The 24,367-nt window shown below is 44.6% G+C and overlaps 1 protein-coding gene across 1 annotated transcript in view; it reads left to right on the top strand.

The window, feature by feature from the left end:
• ACP6 (acid phosphatase 6, lysophosphatidic) overlaps positions 1-22,522 on the top strand; it is an 84,788-nt gene extending 62,266 nt beyond the window's left edge. The window contains exon 11 of the mRNA XM_089691906.1: positions 11,739-22,522. Coding sequence (XP_089548032.1) covers positions 11,739-11,879 — 141 coding nt within the window. The 3' untranslated portion in view covers positions 11,880-22,522. The remainder of the gene's footprint in view (positions 1-11,738) is intronic.
• The last annotated feature ends 1,845 nt before the right edge of the window (positions 22,523-24,367 follow it).

Raw genomic sequence — 24,367 nt, 5'->3', positions numbered from 1 at the left:
TTTTCGTTTACAGTCGTTGACAGGCATTTGAGTTTACAGTCGTTATTTTTAACGCAGAAAACTTGCGTTCAGCAGTCGATTTTATCAGCGTTTCAAACACAAAACGCTTGTAAACGCGGTTAAACGTGGCAAATCGCATTTATAAGCATTTGCGTTTGAAAATTTTGTTTTAACTCTTCCAGTTCCCGATGCTGTCGAGCCTTTTTTCATCATGAGAAATGCATGCAAAGCGTTTTCAAGGTACTCAAATGGACAGAACACTGAACACAGGATGTTCCTACCAAGCTTGTCACACATTGTAATGACCAATTCACACCTCAGACCTCTCCCACCCTTGGAAACAAAAGATATGTTAATGACCATTCACACCTCAAATTCCTCATGAAGACCTCCTGCCAGGTGGCCTTAATGACTCCCTCCACCTTTCCCCATCCTTGGAAACAAAAGAAATGTTAATGAGCAACTCACACCTAAGCTAATCAACAGATACTACTGTCTCTGCTTCTACTCTCTATTTCTCTCAAATAATAATAATAATTTACCACTTTTCAGTACATTCTGGGCATTTGGGAGGTTCTCCTGCGCTTATCTTTAAAAAACGCTTCTAAACGCAAACGCGTTATGCAAACACGGCTAAACAGACGTTTTTTAACCTACGTTTTCCAGCAGGCAGTTTCCATTGTTCAAAAGTGTCCGGTGTACATGGGGCCTTAAAGTGATATTAAACCCAAAATCAAACATTTATTATATTGCATCTTACCACTTCTTGAATGTGATGGCTGCATTAGTTTTCTTTTTTAGGCATTATTTCTTCTATTTTCACTTAGTGATCTGGCCAATAAGTCTGTTGTTTATCAAAAGAACAAGCTCTTCAGCAGAATGTATCCATTATAGAGATAAGACAAACCATTTAACTCCTGCAGGGATGCTTACAATGATCAGCTTTTATTAATGTAAAACCTTTATCCCAAAAGAAAACAGGTTTGCTGTAACTGCTTATAAAGTGTGATCAGCAGTTCAGTTTCAATTTGTTTATTGTATTTACATCTGCTAGTACACCTAACACTCCCCTCCCCCAGACTGACCATGTGTCCCCTGTGCTTCTTCATCCAGAGTGGAGTGGAGGCACACTAATACAGGAGGTGTGTTACTGGCCACATCACTAGGTGAAAAGAGGGAAAAAGCCTTATGTAATATATTTCAGCTTACCAATCATTAGATGTGGTGGCTGCATTAGTTTTGTATGTTTGGTTTTGGGTTTAATACCACTGTGATAAAACACCAGTAAATGTTTCTCGCCTGTTCCTCCTTCTTTTCCTCTTCTCAGTTTGTTTTCTTTTGTGCAAATTTCTGAACAAATCATATAAGGTGATCAAGGGTAGAGACAGAAGTGCTGTATCAGTAATATAGAGTGACAGTACATACCCTGTCAGAAAGTGGAGGAGGCAGTAGTACTAGCTTGGTAATATAGAGAGACCGTATATACCTTGTCAGGTAGTGGAGGCAGAAGCAGTGCTAGATTGGTAATATAGGGTAACTGTGTATACCTTGTCAGGTAGTGGAGGCAGAAGCAGTGCTAGATTGGTAATATAGAGAGACCGTGTATACCTTGTCAGGTAATGGAGGCAGAAGCAGTGCTAGATTGGTAATATAGGGTAACTGTGTATACGTTGTCTGGCCGTTGAGGAGGAAGCAGTGCTAGATTGGTAATATAGGGTAACTGTGTATACGTTGTCTGGCCGTGGAGGAGGAAGCAGTGCTAGATTGGTAATATAGGGTAACTGTGTATACCTTGTCAGGTAGTGGAGGCAGAAGCAGTGCTAGATTGGTAATATAGAGAGACCGTATATACCTTGTCAGGTAATGGAGGCAGAAGCAGTGCTAGATTGGTAATATAGGGTAACTGTGTATACGTTGTCTGGCCGTGGAGGAGGAAGCAGTGCTAGATTGGTAATATAGGGTAACTGTGTATACCTTGTCAGGTAGTGGAGGCAGAAGCAGTGCTAGATTGGTAATATAGAGAGACCGTATACACCTTGTCAGGTAGTGGTGGCAGAAGCAGTGCTAGATTGGTAATATAGGGTAACTGTGTATACCTTGTCAGGTAGTGGAGGCAGAAGCAGTGCTAGATTGGTAATATAGGGTAACTGTGTATACCTTGTCAGACCATGGAGGAGGAAGCAGTGCTGGATCAGTAAGGTGACAAGATATATACGCAATGCACAAACTGAGAGCAGACTAATTTGAAGGCAGCCTTTTTACTTCTTAAAGGTACATTCTTTAATAAAACACCAGAAAATGTTTCTTGCCTGTCCCTTTTTCTTTTCCTTCCCTTCCCTCATTATGTTTTCTTTTGTGCAAATTTCTGAACACTTTATATAAAGTGATCAAGGATAGGGGAGGAGGAAGCAGGATCGGTTATATAGAGTGACAGTGTATACTTTTTCAGATAGCGGAGTTGGAAGCATTTGTGGTTCAATAATATAGGGTTGCAGTGTATACCTTTTTAAATATTGGAGGAGGAAGCCATGCTGAATCAGCAATTTTTGGTGACAGTGTGTACCTTGTCAGATACTGGAGGAGGAAGCAGTGCTGGATCAGTAATATAGAATGACAGTGTATACATTGCCAAATCGTGGAGGAAGGTGCAATGCTGAGAGTGAGTGTATATCTTCTTGGCATATATTGCAAAACGAAAAGTGGAAACAGAGCTGCACTCTGTACAATCACACTGTAGTATTTATTCCAGGTAGCTGGTTTCTGCAGACAAAGTCCCCACCTTAGACCACTCCCCTCGAATGTGTTCCACCCCAATTGTAATAGTTTCTCCAAATGGTGGAGAAAGATGCAGTGCGGGATCAGTAGTATAGAGTGACTGTGTATACCGTGTCAGATTGTGGAGCAGGAAGCAGTGCTGGCTCAGTAATATATAGTGACAGTGTATACCTTGTCAGATAGTGCTGGAGGAAGCTGTGCCGGATCAACAATTTTTGGTCACAGTGTATACCTTGTCAGATACTAGAGGAGGAAGCAGTGGTGGATCAGTAATGTAGAATGACAGAGTATACACTGACAAATAGTGGAGAAAGGTGCAGTGCGGGATCAGAAATATAGAGTGACGGTGTATACCGTGTCAGATGGAGGAGGAAGAAGTGCTGGCTCAGTAATATATAGTGACAGTGTATACCTTGTCAGTGGAGGAGGAAGCCATACTGGATCAGCAATTTTTGGTGACAGTGTATACCTTGTCAGATACTGGAGTAAGAAGCAGTGCTGGATCAGTAATGTAGAAATGACAGAGTATACATGACAAATAGTGGACAAAGATGCAGTGTGGGATCAGAAATATAGAGTGACGGTGTATACCGTGTCAGATTGTGGAGGAGTTAGAAGTGCTAGCTCAGTAATATATAGTGACAGTGTATACCTTGTCATATAGTGGAGTAGGAAGCAGTGCTGGATCAGTAATATAGAGTGACAGTGTAATATAGAGTGACAGTGTAATATAGAGTGACAGTGATATAGAGTGACAGTGTCAGATTGTGGAGGAGGAAGTGCTGGCTCAGTAATATATATAGTGACAGTGTATACCTTGTCATGTAGTGGAGTAGGAAGCAGTGCTGGATCAGTAATATAGAGTGATGGTGTATACCTTGTCATATAGTGGAGGAGGAAGCAGTGCTGGATCAGTAATGTAGAATGACAGAGTATACATTGACAAATAGTGGACAAAGATGCGGTGTGGGATCAGAAATATAGAGTGACAGTGTATACCTTGTCATATAGTGGAGTAGGAAGCAGTGCTGGATCAGTAATATAGAGTGACGGTGTATAACGTGTCATATAGTAGAGGAGGAAGCAGTGCTGGATCAGTAATATAGAGTGACGGTGTGTACCGTGTCAGATTGTGGAGTAGGAAGCAGTGCTGGATCAGTAATATAGAGTGACGGTGTGTACCGTGTCAGATTGTGGAGGAGGAAGCAGTGCTGGATCAGTAATATAGAGTGACGGTGTATAACGTGTCATATAGTAGAGGAGGAAGCAGTGCTGGATCAGTAATATAGAATGAATGAGTATACATTGCCAAGTAGTGGAGGAAGGTGCAATGCTGAGAGTGAGTAATACCTTCTTAGCATACATTGCAAACAGTGTAAACAGATGTGCACTCTGTACAATCACACTGTAGTATTTATTCCAGGTAGCTGATTTCTGCAGACAAAGTCCCCACCTTAGGCCACTCCCCTCTGATGTGTTCCATCCCAATTGTAAACGTGGTGAAACGCATCGGAGGAATGACCTAAAGCAGTCTTTTTTATTTTCCTTAAATAACTTTATTGTAACATGGGTGAGTTGTCATCATCACATCCAAGAACATTGCCCTTTGAAAAGGCCATTGCGGTTTCCTCTATTTGAATTGGGCGAGTCAGGGAAGGACGGAGCCCGTTTAGTCAGCGAAGGCGAGCCAATAGACCTGCCTGGAGATGGCATCTTGTATCCATATTAATACTTGACCTGGCAAATGGCAGAACATCAGTGAGCAGCAGAGGCTCTGGTTAAGAGACCGTTGACATTGCAGTGCCTTGCAGTGCGTTTTTCATGCAGTGACGCATGTTGCGGTGCGTTGCGTTAGGCAGCCCTTTCAAAATGAATAGGCAGCACACACAAAAAGTAGTACAAAGTGCATTTTTCAGCACAAAACACCACGGGGTTGATTTACTAAAGGCAAACACACTGTGCAAAGTCTAATTGCTTTTAGTAAATCGCCCCCCACGTGTGTTGTGGAGGTGCAGTGGGATGCTATTCAAAAGGCATGACGCTGCCGTGTATCAATGCATGTACCGTGTGTTACTGCAACCTCAATATGTGGACAGGCCCTAAACCGCCTGTCAGGTTTTTATTTTCTGTTTTTGTCCCATTGGATAGATTTCCTCTTACTTCCTGTCCCAGAGACATAATGGGAAGTTAGAGGAAATCTCTCCAAATTTGACAGGGGCTCTAACCCTTTTCCTGCTGTATCCAAAACTTCAAGAAACAAGACATTTGGTACAATTGCACTTAAAATGGCATCTGTCTGAATTGGCCTCGTTATCAATTCCAGAATTGTATAGAACGGTGTGAGCACCACAAACTTAGTATGAGTCCAGTACGTCTTTACTGCACATTAAAAAGGATCAAGGAAGACATACAATCAGGGGCGGACTGACAACTCATGGGGCCCCCGGGCAATAAGGGATCATGGGGCCCCTGTGTCCTCGCCCACACTCAAACCACACCCAAAAAAGCATATAAAAGGTACCAGGGGCATCTCATGGGGCCCCCTACTGACCCGGGCCCTCGGGCAGTGCCCGAGTGCTCAAATGGTCAGTCCGCCCCTGCATACAACACATTTCGGGGGCTAAAAACTCCCCCCCTCATCGGGGCTTAAAGTGGTTGTAAACCTCAGACATGAAATATGAAGAAAGCATATCCCTCTATAGTACATACTTGTCCTAAAAGAGCGCCAAGTGTCATTTTTGTCTGCTGCCTCATTCCTCTGCTACCTGCATGAGTCCCTTCTGACATGTTTTCCTGACAGCAAGAGACAAAAAGGGAACGGGATGGGAGCTCCAGCACACAGCCTGTGATTGACATTCTCAGTTCTATTGCTGTGAGTTGTGTGAAGGGAGTTGTGTCTCTTCCCTCCAATCAGCTCTCACTAAGCTCTGCAGAGTGTAACTTCAGCTCCTCACCCACTGCTTTCTGAAAGCTCAGACAAGTTGTATAAATTGTGGACTTCGAATGTATGTAGAGAAGAGAAGACTGAAGATAGACAGGAACCACCTAAACTGTTACTAAACCCCAAACCCCACATTCACTATATCCAGTCTCCCTGGACCCTGCATTCACTATATCCAGTCTCCCTGGACCCTGCATTCACTATATCCGGTCTCCCCAGACCCTGCATTCACTATATCTGGTCTCCACGGACCCTGCATTCACTGTATCAGGTCTCCCCGGACCCTGCATCCACTGTATCTGGTCTCCCCGGACCCTGCATCCACTGTATCTGGTCTCCCCGGACCCTGCATTCACTATATCCGGTCTCCCCGGACCCTGCATTCACTATATCCGGTCTTCCCGGACCCTGCATTCACTATATCCGGTTTTCCCGGACCCTGCATTCACTATATCCGGTTTTCCCGGACCCTGCATTCACTATATCCGGTCTTCCCGGACCCTGCATTCACTATATCTGGTCTCCCTGGACCCTGCATTCACTATATCTGGTCTCCCTGGACCCTGCATTCACTATATCTGGTCTCCCTGGACCCTGCATTCACTATATCTGCTCTCCCCGGACCCTGCATTCACTATATCTGCTCTCCCCAGTTCCTGCATTCACTATATCTGGTCTCCCACAGTACACAGAACATGGAAATGCAATTATTTTAGTAAATATAAACTGCTAAATACCTTTTCTTATCAGCAGTTAGAGCAGTCTTGTGACTTCTATCAGTGTCCAGCAGAGCACTGGTTAAAGCGCGTAGGAGGAGTTTTCTTTCTGCTCTAGGAGGATGCAGAACCCCTGACCCACTGTCTGGACAGCGCTGATTTGCTCTGTGCTGAACACATGCAGTCTCCCAAGATAAAAAAATAACAACCTCTCTAGCAATACACACCAAACTGAGCATGTGCAGAGTGACTCCACACAATATGTCTTATCAGGAGATAAGAGGGGGACACTGGAAGAAGGGGAGGATGAGAGAAGACAGGATCAAACAGCCTTTTATACAAAATGTAGAGGATTAACCCCTTAGGCTCCACAGGGAGTATAAAAAGCTGCATATACAGACTGATTTTACTGTTGTGGGTTTAGTAACACTTTAAGTAAGAGGATTTGTTTCATTTCTGTGTATCCCAGCGAGGCCATTCACTTCACGGAGTATATGGAAGGGTTTACATCCACTTTAAATGTCCATTGTACTGGCCAACGGATTGAACAAAGACGAAATATTGATTCAGGTCCCCAGTCTTGACTGCCAGACAAGTGATGTGAATCAATACGTCTTTTATCCAGTCTGTTGCTCAGTACCCCTTTTCAGTTTCCTCGCTTTATACCTGTCATGCAGCATTGTCCAATTCCCATCCCCTCCCCAGCATATCCAGGATTGTCTGCTGTGCCGCTCCCAGCACAGATATCTTTGGTCCTGATGTCATCGGCTGCCAGGTGCCTCTCCCCGGCTCAGGCGTGCACCCACCCTTCCCCAGAATATGTGAATGGAACCTGAGGCATCCTGGAATTTGTAACATGCAGATCCCAAGAGGCTTCAGAACACAGGAGATTACATTCACGCCTAGGTGAGCAGCTTAGGGGAAAAGCATACAAAACAACAGAGAAAAAATAAACAAGCCAAAAAAAAATGATTTGCCCTTTTACATTGCAGAGGGGAGTGCAAAGTTGCCCAGTGCATCTAGAGGGCGAAGGACCGCTTTATGATAACAAAGAAATGCTCATTTTTTGGGGACAAACAAAACTTTTTTTTAAGGCAGGGCTCGACAAATCCCAGGCACCAGGTCACCATGGCGACTAGAAATTGCGTCCTGGTGCCTAGGGTTTTGTCAGCCCATTCACTGTTGGCACCAGGTGTCAGCAATTCCTATTGCCTGACGCCCCAGACATGTGTATTAACATCTAAAAACAGCAGAGGGGAAGTGTTTTTTTCTTTGTCTTGTTCACATCCCGACACTCCGGACTCCAGGCTGCTGTGTGCGGGGGGTGTCGGCGCTCTCCGGGAATACACGTCTCCCAGCCGCTGCCTCTCCCATCAGCTGGTCTCGGGGGGTGATAGAGATGTGACAGGATGGCGGACACGGGAGATGGAAGGATGAGCCTGAATGCTGGCTCCCAACTCCGCCAGAGCCACTGCAGGGAGATGAGAGGAGTGCAAGCTCTGACCTCCTTCCACTCTCCTTGGAGGCTGTGCCTGGACACCTATTCAGTTCCTGTTGTCACCTATCAGGGACTGGATCTGGGTCAGCAATCAGGCGGAAGATCTGGGTGTGTGTGATGTCGGCAGATCTTGGGGTGCCCCAGGATGTGTTGGAGCCGATCTGGCAGGAGGCAGAAGAACAGAGCCAGCTGACTACCATGTCCTAGGAGAAAAGGTGAGTGAGCCATGGACAATGAGCAAAGTCCGTAGTGGGGGGGGGGGGATTTGTGAAGAGGTGAGAGCTGTGGTGAGGAAAGCGGGAATTGTTAAAGAATTATTATTATTTTACAGGATTTATATAGTGCCAACAGTTTGCGCAGCGCTTTGAGGGTAACTGTGGGGAGAAGGGAGGATTTCGAAAGTTGGTGAGACAGCAATTGGCATAATAATGAGTTCGCCCTTTAACAGGTTTTTATTGTTATTCTTTCATGCCAGCCTAGAACTCTGACATAATGGCGTTATGTTGGAGTTACTTGCTGGCCGCTCTGCTTTACATACGTTAGGGTTAAGGGGCGCCAATTACTTGCCTTGCCCTGGGCGCTGATAACCCACACTGATTAAAAAAAAAACTGGCTCCTAACTTTTTTAACTGGCACCTAGAATTAAAGAAAATTTGTCCAGCCCTGGTTTAAGGTTCGGCTCACACTAATGCGAAGTGATTTTGGCACGTATTTTAGTGCAATTATATAGTGTGACTTGGTTGTTCTTTTGCATATTCTTTTTTTTTTAATTTAAATATTTATTATTTTTTCAGATAAACAAGTTATACAAATATACTCATTAAAACCTTAGCATATTATCAAAAAATGTATCATTTCATCCCTTTCTCCCCCCCATACAGTGGGGCAAAAAAGTATTTAGTCAGCCACCAATTGTGCAAGTTCTTCCACTTAAAAAGATGAGAGAGGCCTGTAATTGGCATCATAGGTAGACCTCAACTATGAGAGACAAAATGAGAAAAGAAATCCAGACAATCACATTGGCTGATTTGGAAAGAATTTATTTGCAAATTATGGTGGAAAATAAGTATTTGGTCACCTACAAACAAGCAAGATTTCTGGCTCTCACAGACCTGTACCTTCTTCTATAAGAGGCTCCTCTGTCCTGCACTCATTACCTGTATCAATGGCACCTGTTTGAACTTGTTATCAGTATAAAAGACACCTGTCCACAACCTCAAACAGTCACACTCCAAACTCCACTATGGTGAAGACCAAGGAGCTGTCGAAGGACTCCAGAAACAAAATTGTAGACCTGCACCAGGCTGGGAAGACTGAATCTGCAATAGGCAAGCAGCTTGGTGTGAACAAATCAACTGTGGGAGCAATAATTAGAAAATGGCAGACATAAAAGACCACTGATAATCTCCCTCCATCTGGGGCTCCACACAAGATCTCACCCCGTGGGGTCAAAATGATCACAAGAACGGTGAGCAAAAATCCCAGGACCACACCGGGGGACCTAGTGAATGACCTGCAGAGAGCTGGGACCAATGTAACAAAGGCTACCATCAGTAACACGCTATGCCGCCAGGGACTCAGATCCTGCAGTGTCAGACGTGTCCCCCTGCTTAAGCCAGTACATGTCCGGGGCCCGTCTGAAGTTTGCTAGAGAGCATTTGGATGATCTAGAAGAGGATTGGGAGAATGTCATATGGTCAGATGAAACCAAAATAGAACTGTTTGGTAGAAACACATCACGTCGTGTTTGGAGGAGAGAGAATGCTGAGTTGCATCCAAAGAACAACATACCTACTGTGAAGCATGGGGGTGGCAACATCATGATTTGGGGCTGTTTCTCCGCAAAGGGACCAGGACGACTGATCCATGTACAGGACAGAATGAATGGGGCCATGTATCGTGAGATTTTGAGTGCAAACCTCCTTCCATCAGCAAGCGCATTGAAGATGAAACGTGGCTGGGTCTTCCAACATGACAATGATCCCAAACATACCACCCAGGCAATGAAGGAGTGGCTTCGTAAGAAGCATTTCAAGGTCCTGGAGTGGCCTAGCCAGTCTCCAGATCTCAACCCCATAGAAAACCTTTGGAGGGAGTTGAAAGTCCGTGTTGCCCAGCGACAGCCCCAAAATATCACTGCTCTAGAGGAGATCTGCATGGAGGAATGGGCCAACATACCAGCAACAGTGTGTGCCAACCTTGTGAAGACTTACAGGAAACGTTTGACCTCTGTCATTGCCAACAAAGGATATATAACAAAGTATTGAGATGAACTTTTCATATTCACCAAATACTTATTTTCCACCATAATTTGCAAATAAATTATTTCCAAATCAGCCAATGTGATTGTGTGGATTTTTTTTTCTCATTTTGTCTCTCATAGTTGAGGTCTACCTATGATGCCAATTACAGGCCTCTCTCATCTTTTTAAGTGGGAGAACTTGCACAATTGGTGGCTGACTAAATACTTTTTTTGCCCCACTGCATACCACCCATCCCCCCCCCCCCCATTCAATCCCTAACCCCTTCTGCTCTGCATTTTCCTGTTCATTTCTGGAGATCGTAATCCCTATATAAGAAGAACAAAGTGTTTCCATATTATTCTATGATAATCCCCCATAACCTCTAAGGCTAGCCTTGACTTTTTGAATTCCTCCCATTTGTTCCATCTGGTATGGTGACTCTCCATCTTATCTTCATTCAAATGATAAAATTCCTCTTCATTAAAGTAGACTGTAAAACAACATTACATTTTCAAGTGATACAGCAAAAACAAGGCACTTTTGAAAAGTACAATACAGAAAAGTATATTAATATAAGAAAGAGAAAAAATAGAAAAGAGTAGATTGCAAGTACATGAAATACGTAGATGATAAAGTAGGTTGAATGATACATCTGTCAACAGTATATGCCAGTTAACCTTCACTTGGAATGTTATTAATCATGCAATAAATGTCTATAATCCCTCCATGATTCCCATTTTTTTTATCAGATAAGTGCATCTTATCCAGTAAGGTATAATGAATGCATTCCATGAGCATTACAGCATCAACTCTGTGTAAAATGGAGGCCAAGGGTACATCATTGGACCTCCAATGTAAGGCAATAGCCCATAAAGTGGCAATACATATAGTATGTATCAATCTCATAACGGCATCAGAGACCCCCGGGATATGAGCCCCCAATAGACAGGTCTCCAATTTACATATTTGATCCACCCCATCCACCCAGTCTTTTATTTTTGGCACCTCCTGTCTCCTCCAATACTCGGGTATCAGTCCCTTTGCTGCAATCAAATAGTAAATAAACCAGATTCTTTGTATTTTTTAACTGAAAGCTATGAAAAAGGCAAATCTCTGGGTCTACTAGAATATCAACCTCAGTAATTTTCTGAATCAAGCTTACTATTTACCCCCTATACTCTTGTATTTTAGAACACCCCCACCATATGTGCTTTTGCATATTCTATGGGGCCAAGTCGCTCCAAAGTATCCCAGGGAACCTTTTCCAAAATTGCACTTGAGTGCTGAGTCGCTTTAATGTGAACGGGCACCATTTAAAATGTGATTTCCATTCTCATGCAGTTCTGTGTGACTCAAGTCGCATCAGAAATCGCATTAGTGTGAACAGAGCCTTAGTGCTATTGTCTTGGAGAAAAAGGACAGAATATACCGCACACTGCTTGTGTACATTGACAATGTTTTTTTGTGTGTTACACATAATGTCCACAGCTGGTTAATGTATAAAATCACACAGATGGATCCCGTTGAATCCACCCATTTAATATGATCCTTCTCTTCATTTGCAGGAACAGGTGGTAAAAGGTTGTAGGGCTGGCCTCTGCCCGCTGGAGGAGTTCCTGAACGCCCTCTCCGAGTGTGCTCTGAGCCCAGAAGACTACAAGGGGCTCTGCTGCTTAACAGACACAGAAAGTAGGACCAAGAAGTAGCTGGAATATCTCCAGGATGTTGCAAAGTATAGCTGCCACTAATGGACTGACCTAAAACGGACCTGAAACTTCATTTCACTCTAACCTGTTTTATTCCCCACCCAGTTTCCAGGTCTGACGTTTTAGGCACTGTGATTTGGCACTGGTACTCCTTGGTGTTTGGTGCATAAGAAAAGCATCAGTCTAATAGTATAGAAGATGGTGGGGAGATGGGGTGAACTAGTTAGAAGAGACCCTGTCACCAGCCCACAAATCTGTAGATAAAATCACAGAGAATTCAAATATTTGAAATGCTTACTGGCAGCATTTCCTTTTCATTAAAGAATCATGTGATTGCAATCACTTGCAAGGTGCCTTTGAACTTGCTAGAAAATATGACTACTCTAGCACACCCCCTCCCACATAACCCTCTCTCTTCTGTGGATATCCGTACTGACCCAGCTCCTCTGCCCCTTATTTCCCTATGTGACCTTGTATGTAGCTGAAGGGAAGGAGTGAAGGGAAATATTATAGACCATGGCTGGGAAAACAGTGGCCCTCTAGCTGTTGCAGAACTACAATTCCCATCATGCCTTTGGCTCTGAGAATCATGCTTGTGGCTGTCAGTCTTGCAGTGCTTCATAGCACATGTAGTTCCATAACAGCTGGAGGACCAAAGTTTGCCCACCCCTGGTCATTTGAGTCTTCTGGGGCTGCTGACATCACATCCAAGATGGCAGCACCCAGCAGCAGTCTCAGGGCTTTTGCATATCTACATAAGGGAGGCTTTTACAGGTTAATAACATACATACAATATGTTAATTGCGCATATAATCCTAAAATCACTACATGTTACAATCTGATTGTACAACTAAGGAGTGCAAGGGCCTGCCCGATTGGATGCAGATTGATTGGATAGATTATACAGGTTCTTTCTTTACCACAGAGAAACCGTTAATCGTACTGTACAGGACACAGGACCTGAGTTCATAGACTATGGGTTATATGCATGCTACCTCTAGGTGACCTGGATACTGGTGAAAAATTTGCTAGGACTTTTATAAGACCACCCACTTTGTGAGACTCCAATGTTTTGCTAGTGTCCTTAGCTGATGGACTTGTTCTCCTCTGGAGAAGGATTTTTTTTCAATTCATTGAAGATCTGACTGCTCTGTCTAGCAGTTTCCAGATCAGCTACCCTGAGTGTGTACCTTGGGAACTGTACCCAGACCCCACTCAGTTGTGCCGGGCCTGTAATGTTATCATTGGGTACTGCTGTAAGTCGTGTACCGGGGTGGGCTCCCCAGGATACAGTGAAGTCACAAACGAGGAAAGCAACCCCGACACCAGCTTTTGCAACAACAGAATTTTACTTAGATGTGGCAAGTAAACACAACCACAAATGCTGGAAACATACAATAAATTTACATACACCCAGCCCAAAGGCTGAGACCCTTGTGCTGCACAGCACGGCGCCTCCTGATGGATGAAGGTAGAGAGTTTAGTAATTTACTTACTGGCGGGCACAACTAAGCTGCCACACCTTACCTGTTATTACCCTAAAAGAGGAAGAATCAGTGTATGGTATGGGCTAGCCTGCGGTGCAGCACAACAGCTTACAATCTTACACAAATCTACAGTATTCCCCCTCCCATAACTGGTCCTGTAGCACGTGCCTGAGTATTCCTTCTGAGAAAAACACCAGTCTGGCTTCAGTTTGTGGGATTTTATCAGCTCTCCAATGTGAAATGTCACTTTAAGTTGTGGAGTCCTTCCAATGATCAGTAACAACACTTGTGGCCTGACACAAACAGAGACCCTAACTAACTATAGGCCTGTCTCAGTCTCAAGGCGCCAACCCTGAAATGAGGTGCGTGCACGATCTTACCGACCCGGGTCTGCTTTGTATCCGCTGGTGACTCTGAACAGAACAAATGTCTCTCCAACTAGCCGCAATCTTCCTCTGAACAGGATCAGCGTCTTGAACACCATCAGCTTCACTTAGCTGCATTTCTGATTACGGAGGGATGTTCTCACACCTGGATGGCTTCGGATTCTCAGCTCACACACAGCCCCATTCTCCAAAGCATGGCTGCTGTCTCCTTTTCCTGTTCACTCCCCTCCTGTGTGAAAACCCCACCTCTTCATGAATATAGAAGTATTTATGCAGTCTGAGGCTGTGTTAGGAAAACAGTGACATCTTGTGGCTAAACCGCAGAATGTCAGTCAAAACATTTGATTTACTCCAACAGTGTTCAAACAATGAGATCTGTTTCCCCATCTTACACTGGTTCCTGGTTTCAGTGCTCACCCTGGCACAGTGCAATGTGCGTAGTTAGCCTCAGTGCTATGCAGGTCCAGGGCTGTGCTCCATGTCTGTGGTTCCCAGATCTTGAGGGGCGTGCCCACTGTGACAAGTGAAGCCTGGACGTCTAGTAGCCCCAGCCTGAGGATAACGAACGACAGGACATTTCTGTAAGTTATCACCGGTTCCTGGCTTTTAATATGACAGTCCGCAGTGCATAGCACGGTATGCAGCTTTACATGCAGAGGATTTGGCAGTAATTCACTTTACTGTGGTACCCCCTTCCATTTTGTCTCTAACGTTTACTTGGTGCAAGCAGTTTTATTTTTGGTGGTTCATCTTCTTCTATTGAAACTTAGTCTCAGGGGGTGACTTCTCATGCTTCCCACATGACACATTCCCACCTGTCTTTTCTGACGAAAAACGAACACAGTACATTGCCGTACTTCTGCTGAAATCTTCGGCAGGGAAACTGCCTCAGGAACTCAGTCATCTCCTGGGTTATAGCGGTTCCTTCATCTGGCAAAACCCCATCTATTCCACACTCCATAACCACAAGTACCCCACTGGAGAGTCTATCACTTAGCAATGGCAGCTCAAGAGTATAAGGAAGCTGGGACAAAGGGGCCAAATAGCATGTGTTCTGTAGACAGCCTGCAGGAAACTCAGAACACCACTCAGGGTGATAGTTGTTCTTGTCCTGGAGCAAAGTCCTAATATGACACTGCTCCCTTCCTCTGACTCTAGCTCCGTCTCATGCATGCACCATGAGGCCTGTCTGAAAAAGACAGATTTCTCTGCAGCTATGTCTATGGAAAACTCTTGCCACTTCTAGAACCTTTTGGTCTCCAGAGGCCATAAATGCTACATGTCCTCTATTTCCCCTGCCCTCCCGTTCAGAATTCAGAGGCAGAACCTCCTTTATTTGAGGATATTTTTGAGGTACACGCTACATCTTCATGCTAAGTGCTCTACTGTGGAGTGCGCATTGGCCTTTGCCTAACAGCACCTGACTCTTCACGGCCAAAACATGCCCCTGAGAGTCTAAATACAGTATGTGTATCTAATACAGGTACAGATTGATTGTGTACTCCATTGGAACTGGTTCAACCCTGAGAGGGTTTACACTCCTTTAGCTTTTTGCTAAGATTTATCTTATGGGAAAGGATTTTAAGAAGAAATCGGCTATTATTTGCTAGTGTACCCTGCTATTTTAGTTTTCAGCAAACACATTACAGTCCCTATTGAGGATGTCCCCTCTTTTAGGGATTATGTTCCATCCTACTTCTCAGTCACTGGATTTAACGGTATGATTGTTGAAACCCAGGTCCTAAAGGATGGGAGTATTTCTCAGTCTGGTAATTCCACCTTACTCAGAGCAAGAAAATCCAATTTCCGCAAGATTGGCCATGGTGCATCAAAGGCTGAATACAAGGCAATTCTCTGTCACTAGTATTTTGGCCTTTCTTCTGTCTGGTCTTGACCAGCATCTGTCACCATAAAACCCATTAAAAGAACAGGTTTCTGCATTGTTCATTCTCCTCTAGAAACCTCTTGCCTCACAATCCCTAATCAAGACCTTTTTTCAGGTAGTTGCTCATATAATTTCATCAATTCGATCTCCTGTGTCTCCTGGGGATCTGAAACTGGTTCTCTCTGTACTTTAAAGACCCGCTGTGACGTACCTGGCTGGAGGCTGGGGTGACAAGAAGGCTCCCCTTACGTGTAAAGCACCTCTGAAGGTGGAGACAGAAGGTGCAGTGCCCAAAGAAGCACGGGTTGCCAGTGGTGCAGTTGCCTGGTGGTTCCAGGTGAGAAGACACCTGTGCGCAGAGAGGACACGGCAGATGACTCTCTGGAACACCTTGACAGATGGGCAGAGCAGGAAGCGTAGTCAGAAGTCAGGGCCTGGGGTTACACATAGCATATAAATCAGGAACTGAGGCAGAAGCATAGTCAGGAGCAAGCCAGAGTCAGACACAGGAAATCAATCAGGAACAGACAGGAGCAGATCTGTGTAGCAAGTGGAGGTCAGAGCCATTAGAGAAGCAGGAACAGGTCAGGGTCAAGCCGGGAGTCAGTAACAAATAATCAAGCAGAGTAACTCACACAGGAACAGAAGGCTGATGATAATCCAGAAATTACTGAGATGAGGTGCAGTCCTTATAAAGACCCCTAGGCACCAGCAACTATCGCACTTTGCATGTGCTGATGCACCACTACGTGCTGTGTGCCTATGCGCACATTGTTGCGCAAATTTGCACGGGCATATTGGGCATTGTCACATTTGCCAGGATTTCTCTAGATTTCTTCCCTGACACCCTCCTTTGAACCAATTAGAGACATTCCTTTGGAAGACCTCCCAAAGGTTGCCCTTCCGATGGCCACTACATCTACTAGGTGTTTCTGAGTTGGCAGAACATTTGCTTGTTTTGCACAAGGATAAAGTGGGGTGTTTTTTTTTATTACCTAAAGTGGTCTCTTCTTTCCACCTCAATGAGGACAGTGTTCTTTCTTCCCTGTGTCTTGACCCAAACCATGACAAGGAAATTGCCCCTCACTGCTTGGATGTTGCCAGGGCTGCCAGGGTCTACCTGAAAGCTACAGCCTCTCTTTGCATAACCGAGTCGCTCTTTGTTCTGCTTTTGTGTCCTCGTAGAAGACATCTTGCTTCCCGCTCCATCATTGCAAGGTGAATCAGGCTACACATCTCTAGGGTCTATGACCTTAGGGATAGAGTTCCACCTTTCCCTATCAGAGCCCATTCCACCAGGGATGTTGGTGTCTCTTGGGCTTTCCAGCATTAAGCATCTGCTTCCTAGATTTACAAGGCCACCACATGGGCCTCTAGTCACAATTCTGACTTACCTGTAAACTCCTCATCTTGGAATGCAGTACAGGACTTAGTCACTCCTTATTACTTGCTAAAAATCTGGAGTCTGACAAACTGGGTAGGGTTATATGATGACTCTGTATGGGCAGCCCTAGCAAGCGGTTTCTGTCCAATCATCTGAAGGTAGCCTGCATATAACCCATGGTCTAGGAATACAAGTCATGTGTCCTATATTGTACTCCAAGGTGTAGAATTTACAGGTATGACAAAATTCCTTCTTTTAGGTCTCAGGGAACCCCTGATACAAATTACTATAGCTACACTTCATGGTACATTGGTGTGATCAGTAAAATTTGTAAATATAGAAAAATATAGATTAAAGGGGAAGTATGGGACTACAAAAAAAAAACCACATAGGCACCCATGCTGCAGCATCAGTCTGAAGCAGCAGCTGTCCCCTGATGGGTCTAAGCCCTAGAACAGCGCTGACATGAATGCAGATCGCTCCATTCTAGATCCGCTGGGAGCCAGTGGTGCAGTTACCTGGGTGGTTCCAGGTGAGAAGACACCACTCTCTGCTCTGTCTCTCCAGCAGTGAGAAGCTGAGCAAGCTGCCAGTCAGGCATCTGGGTGGATCCTGACAATACGGTCAGGATCCTGACAGAGCCTGGGGTTGGCTGCATTCTGGTGCCCCAGAATAGAAGTATGGCCAAAAGTTCTTTAAGCATTTGCATTGCAATACCCTGTATTGCTCTATATGACAACATTTTTTTCAGTAATATTAAAGAAATGAAATAAATTATAGTGCTAATAATGCCTACACAGCCAAAATTAAAGTGTTCCTTAAAGCGGAGTTCCACGCACCCTGTCAAACAATAAAAGTCAGCAGCTACAAAAACTGTAGCTGCTGACTTTTAAATAACAGCCACTTACCTGTCCCTTAGTCCCGCAGTGTGTCCCATGCAGCCCGTTTCACCAACTGTCCTGTATTCCAGGAGGCCGGCATCTTCAGTGTGCGCACCTGACTGTGACAGCTTGCAGCTTCACAGCCGGGTGCCCACTGTGCATGCGCAAGTAACTCTGCGCTTCATGAATGGTCCTGTAGTCTTCTGGGACCTGTCACGTGCCTCAAAAGACTACAGGGGAGGAAGGAGGACACCTTCCACTTCTGATCGCCTAGGCGATTGGACTGGAAGTGGGAGCGGGTACCTGTCAAATTGGGGTACCCGCTCCCCCGCCGCCCCCCAAAGGTGCCAATCCTTAATGGGGAGCAGGGGAGCAGTCCTTAAAGCGGAACTTCCCCTTTTGGGTGGAGCTCCGCTTTATTAGTGCTGATATATAGTGTAAAGGATCCCATTTACATTGGAGGTCAGTGAAGAAGGGCCACTTAGATTGGTGTTTACTGGGGGAAGGGCCCCATTACACTTGTAGGCAATGGGAAAAATGTTCCTATATTGCTGATAAGTGGGAAGAATACCTCAAATAAAAACAAAGATGTAACTTGCGAGCCACTTACTGCTATTACAGGATCGCAGACATACAACACATCCTCTTTAAATGTGCAAATAAACATAAAAACAATATGTTGCGCTCCTTCTTTGAATATTAAATCAATACATATTTTCAATAAATATATAAAAAAATCAATATTAATAAACTTGTGAAAAACAGAAAATCATGTGAAATCAAAATGTCATCCTGTGCTCATTATACAAAAATTATATAATATAAAAAATATATAAAAATTAATCAGTCTTCAATGAAAAAAAGATGTGACTTTTCCCAGTGATTCAAATCAAATAAATAATTCCAGGTGACTTCCTTAGTGAGTATAAGATGTGCGCTCACCTCCAGATTAGCCTGTAACAGGCTAATAACGCTTTTTGTCCACTCAATCGGACTGATGTTTGTTGCACCATATGAAGAGTGGTGGGTTCCTCTCAGGCTGCTTCCCGTCTCCTACTCCTGCTGGGATCTTACTCTTATACTGCTTATATCCTGCTTTCCTTTCCTTGGCAGGTGCCCTCAGTGGAAAGAAAATTACCAAAAATAGTGCTTTATCTTTTTAAAAAACAGTGCTTTATTAATCAGTTGCACTCACATTTAAAAACCGCTTTTATATCGCCAACAATACATCAACAGCATGCCAAACACTGCCTGCCTTGTGTAGACCTGTCATCCTCAAATGGCCAGTGACGTCGTAGCCCCTCCCCTACGCGTTACGCCGCTGGTCACGCGGCTTCATCAGGGGGTTGTGATTGACCAATTTTTTATATTGTATATTTTTTGTATAATGAGCATGGGATGACATTTTGATTTCACATGATTTTCTGTTTTTCACAAGTTTATTAATATTGATTTTTTGATATATTTATTGGAAATATGTATTGATTTAATATTCAAAGAAGGAGCGCAACATATTGTTTTTATGTTTGGGAAGAATACCTGCCACAGGGGGTAAGAAAGCCCCCCCCCCCCCCACAGAAAACTAAAATGATCATTGGTGTTAATGTTCCTTTTTTGAGAGTCAGAAATTTCTAATTACCCCAGGAAACCCTAGGGACCTTTGATGGAACCCTAGCTGAGAAAGACTGGATGACGTTGTAGTCTGGGTTAGAGTGAGGATTAGGGGGTTAAGTGTTAGTTCACATGGTCACATTTCAGAATGCCTGCATTTTATTTTATACTTCTTTATACTTTTCTAAAGCTTTTTTTCAGGCTTATCGTTCACACATTTATCAGGCAGAGAGGATACCTCCTGTGTTAAAATGCCGATCTCCTGCACTGTGCGTTTTTCATGCATTTCCAGTCATCTGCACGGTACATGTGTGTTTGTCAGAATTCATCTTATTTTAAAAGACATCACTTTTAAAAACTGCTCTGGAAAAAAATGCAGAGATGTGGCAAGTGCTACTTGCTATAATGACACCGATATGAGGAGTTGACCTGCACCAAATATTCAGCATGTGAACAGGGCCTAGGTGTTAAAGGGTATCCTAATATCGTATGTACTCTCCAGCGCCTCAGGAAATGCACAGCCAAAAGGGAAGCCCAGGGTACCAGGACAGTGACAACCAAAGGAAATGCTTCAGGGGTGCAGCCCTCCTCAGACGGGGAGATCAGCCACTGGATAGAGAGAAAACAGGTGGCGCACACACCTAGTGCATTATCCAAGGTTTATTGAAAGGTATGAAAGGTAAAAACATACTCACAGACGAAGCATGAGTTGACATGGGCGGGTCAGTAGCTGCTGTCATGGTGCGGAGTTGACATGGGCGGGTCAGTAGCTGCTGTAACGGGGCGGAGTTGACATGGGCGGATCAATAGCTGCTGTCACGGGGCGGAGTTGACATGGGCGGGTCAGTAGCTGTTGTCACGGGGAGGAGTTGACATGGGCGGGTCAGTAGCTGCTGTCACGCGGTGAAATTGACATGGGCGGGTCAGTAGCTGCTGTCACGGGGTGGAGTTGACATGGGCGGGTCAGTAGCTGCTGTCACGGGGCGGAGTTGACATGGGCGGGTCAGTAGCTGCTGTCACGGGGCGGAGTTGACATGGGCGGGTCAGTAAATGGCAATAAAGTCACATCACAGTAGTGTGAACCAGGCCTTGTACAGGTTTGGATTTACTTACTATTTCCATCCTAATAATATTTAAATCAGGGATCATGGAACCCTTCCATCAGGTGCAAAGAAATGTTCTGTTTTTTTAGGAACTTTGTATAAAACTCTGCCTCTTGTCGATTTAACCTGTTCCGTTTCAAACACCAAACAATGCAGCAGGGAGGGCAGACTCCAGCGGGAGCTGACTAATAGCAGGCGATTAGATGACATCCCCTGTACACCTACTGTTCACAGGGTTCAAGAGAGCAGAGTTCTTACCTTAGCAGTGATATTGTGCAGATGCCCAGACACAATGGGGGAGATTTACTAAAACTGGAGCACTCCGAATCTGGTGCAGCTGTGCATGGCAGCCAATCAGCTTCTAACAGCTCCCTTGTCTCCTCCTCCTATGCTCATCTCCAGGACATCTCCAGAGCCTCCTCCATCCTCTGGAACTCTCTACCCCAATCTATCAGACTATCACCTACTCTGCCCACATTTAGGCGATCTCTGAAAACCTATCTCTTCAGGGAAGCCTATCCAGCCTTCAGCTAATAATGGAATCTTCTACTCTCCCCACCACTCTATCCCCCGCAGTTACTACCTTTTGTACCACTAGCCCCTCCCTCCTAGATTGTAAGCTCCCAGGAGCAGGGCCCTTCTAACCCTCTGGTATTGTTCCTGTATTGTCTCCCTTTATTTTGTAAAGCGCCGAGCAAACTGTTGGTGCGATATAAATCCTGTATAATAATAGCTTCAGCTTGTTCAATTAAGCTTTGCATAGAAACCAATCAGCTTCCAGGTTTTATTGTCAGAGCTGCTCCAGTTTTAGTAAATCATTCCCCAAAGAGTTTGAAATGACAGCTACCCATCTGTGGGATCAACGCAAATACTTGGGTGTTTTTGGAGAAGAAAGCCTTAACCTTGGTGCCCAACCTATGACCCAAGGGCTGTATGTGACCCTTTTGGTGCTTGCAGTGTGGCCCTTGGACCCCAGCACTGATAGAGATCAGTGTCATTGCAACTCCTTTACTAAATGAACGCTAGCCGTCTTATGTAACATGTCCCCAGTCTCTGACTGTCTCCTGCAACACGACTGCAGTTTGTCTGTTCCCTCTAGTAAGTCTTCAGACTCTGACACTCTACTGTAGCATTACATAGACCTGGTAATATGTGCAGCCCATTAGTGACACAAGGGGCTGCAGCTGAGGGCCCCTATACCTCACAAGTTGACAACCACTGCCTTAGAACCTTCAGAACGTGGCTCGCTCTATAGCCATAGTAAAACGCATCGTCTGCTGGAGTGTGTCCTTAATTGTGCTGACCTCAGAGACAGGATCTGATGGTGACAGGTACTCTTTGTAGCATAAAGCTGGGTACACTCTTATGGGGTTTTTTTTTTCGTTCAGCCCGCTGGGTTAGTACAGCTCAGGAGGAGCCGCTGTACTAACTATTTGATGTTAGTACAGCGATCTACCCCGCTGTGCCATTGGCTGAGAGCGGTGATCGGGAGCTGACCGGCAGACCTTCAGTCACGCCCCTTTTGACAGACGCCGAACAAACTGTCAGACCGATTGCCCTACACACGGGCTGATGCCGCCCAACATTGGACCTGTGTGTTCTTGGCTTAAGGGTGCGGACTCCACTACTACACCTGGGGCTGATCTCCGGTTGCCGGGAGCATTATGGCAGCCAACGGTCGGCCATATTTTTTAGACTTGGTATTGGACAATCCTGCACTGGAACCTCAGGTAAGCCTGCCCATTGGCAGAGCCAGTGAGCTTTCCTATTGCTACTGTATATTTGTCTATAGGGACAGCTGGGAACAGCTTTATTTTAACCAATGTCTACCTAACATCAAGTTGTGTATGATTTTATGGTTGCCCCTTTTTTCTTTAAGAAAGTGAATAAAATTCCTGTCTTCCTATATGTGTATGTGTGTCACTGGCACCAGGATCTGTTGCTTGCTGATTGTGATAGAGGACGGGATGTATGTTTAGAAGACAAAGCCGATTCTTTGAAAGGCCTGTTGCATACTTTTGGCCTTCTCACCATTGCCTTGTATGTCCTTGGCCTCCTGCATATGATTAAAGCAGAACTTTGATGCAATATTCAAATTTAAGCCAGTGATGTCCCATGTGCTTCTTTTTGATTCCACTAGATGTCCTCAGTCTGATGGCCAGCAGCATTCAACCTACCTCCTCTGAGCCTATGTTGTATTGCTCCCACCCCCAGCCTGTGACTGGAGAGTAAAAGGAGAAGCAGCACACTGATGAACTCAACTCTGTCACTCTTCCTTCTCCTATCAGCTTGCTTCTTGTCAGCACATGAACTGATTGGCTCCTTGTACTGCTTTCTCCTCCCACACTCCAGCCCTGCTGCAGGAGGCTGATACCATTTAAATTGCTTGCATTGAAATGCATTTAATTATGATTACAGAGTTATTAGTTTGTGTTTTTTATATCTACCTGGGGGTTCAGCTTTAAGGTGTTACTAAACCCACAACAGTACAATCAGTGTGATTATGCAGTAAAGCATGATAATTATACTCACTGTGGAACCTAAGGGGTTAATCCCTCTGCATTGTGTAAAAAGGCAGTTTGATCCTGTTTTCTCTGCCCCTCCTCTTGTTCAAATGTCCATCTCTTATTTCCTGATAAGACAGACTGAACCTGTAGTCACATGCACATGCTCAGTTTAGTGTGTATTGCTAAAGAGTTTTTTTTTCTTGGGAGAGTGCATATGATCAGAACAGGGCTAATCAGCACTGACCAGACAGAGGTCACGGGTTCTGCATCCTCCTAGAGCAGAAAGAAAACTCCCCCTACAAGCTTTAACCAGTGCTCTGCTGGACACTGATAGAAGTCACAAGACTGCTCTAACTGCTGATGAGAAAAGGTATTTAGCAGTTTATATTTATTAAAATAATTGCATTTCCATGTTCTGTGTACTGTGGGTGACCAGATATAGTGAATGCAGGGTCTCGGGAGACCGGATATAGTGAATGCGGGGTCCTGGGAGACCGGATATAGTGAATGCGGGGTCCTGGGAGACCGGATATAGTGAATGCGGGGTCCGGGGAGACCGGATATAGTGAATGCAGGGTCTTGGGTTTAGGAACACTTTAACCCCAAGGGTTTAAGTGGACCTCCAGGCAGATAAAAAAAAAAAGACACAAATGAATGCAGCCAAAACCCAAGTTGTGTCAGGGCAAAAACATATGCAGTATATGCAATGAATGGTGTGTGTGGAGGTATAGGCTGCTGCTAACACCTAACACAAGTTAGTGTAATATATGAGAGTTGAATAGTGCTGCGCTGCCAATCCTGCTCCTATTTATAGTGTTTAAAAAAACAACTTAAAAAATAAAAACATATAATAAATGTTTCATCAATTAGTGTACTACAATACACCTCCCCCTACTAACAGTGATAAGAAAGTGACAATGTGTAAATCACAGCCTCTGTAGATCAAATATAAACAAACCATATGTGTCTGTAAAAATATTACATCAATGTCCAACAATTTTGAAACCGTTCATTCCTTATTGACAGATGAATGGTATTCCAGTACTACAAAACACCTTCCACATCTGTAGAGAAGATATTGGTGAATTAGTGATACACGTGACACCAAATTTCAAGTGATCAATCCATGCTGACAGTCGTGCTCCCCCTCCAAAACTGCACTCACCGCAATGAGTTGGCCTCCTGTTTATAGGTAGGTCAAATTAGCTTTTTGGGTGAGATCTTCCTCAGCCTTCCACCATCAT

Source organism: Staurois parvus, unplaced genomic scaffold (genome assembly GCF_062004578.1).
Source record: "Staurois parvus isolate SC_StPar_1 unplaced genomic scaffold, SC_StPar_1.0 ptg000574l, whole genome shotgun sequence".
In the NCBI taxonomy this organism is placed as follows: Eukaryota; Metazoa; Chordata; class Amphibia; order Anura; family Ranidae; genus Staurois; species Staurois parvus.
This window is presented reverse-complemented; position numbering and strand designations above follow the sequence as displayed.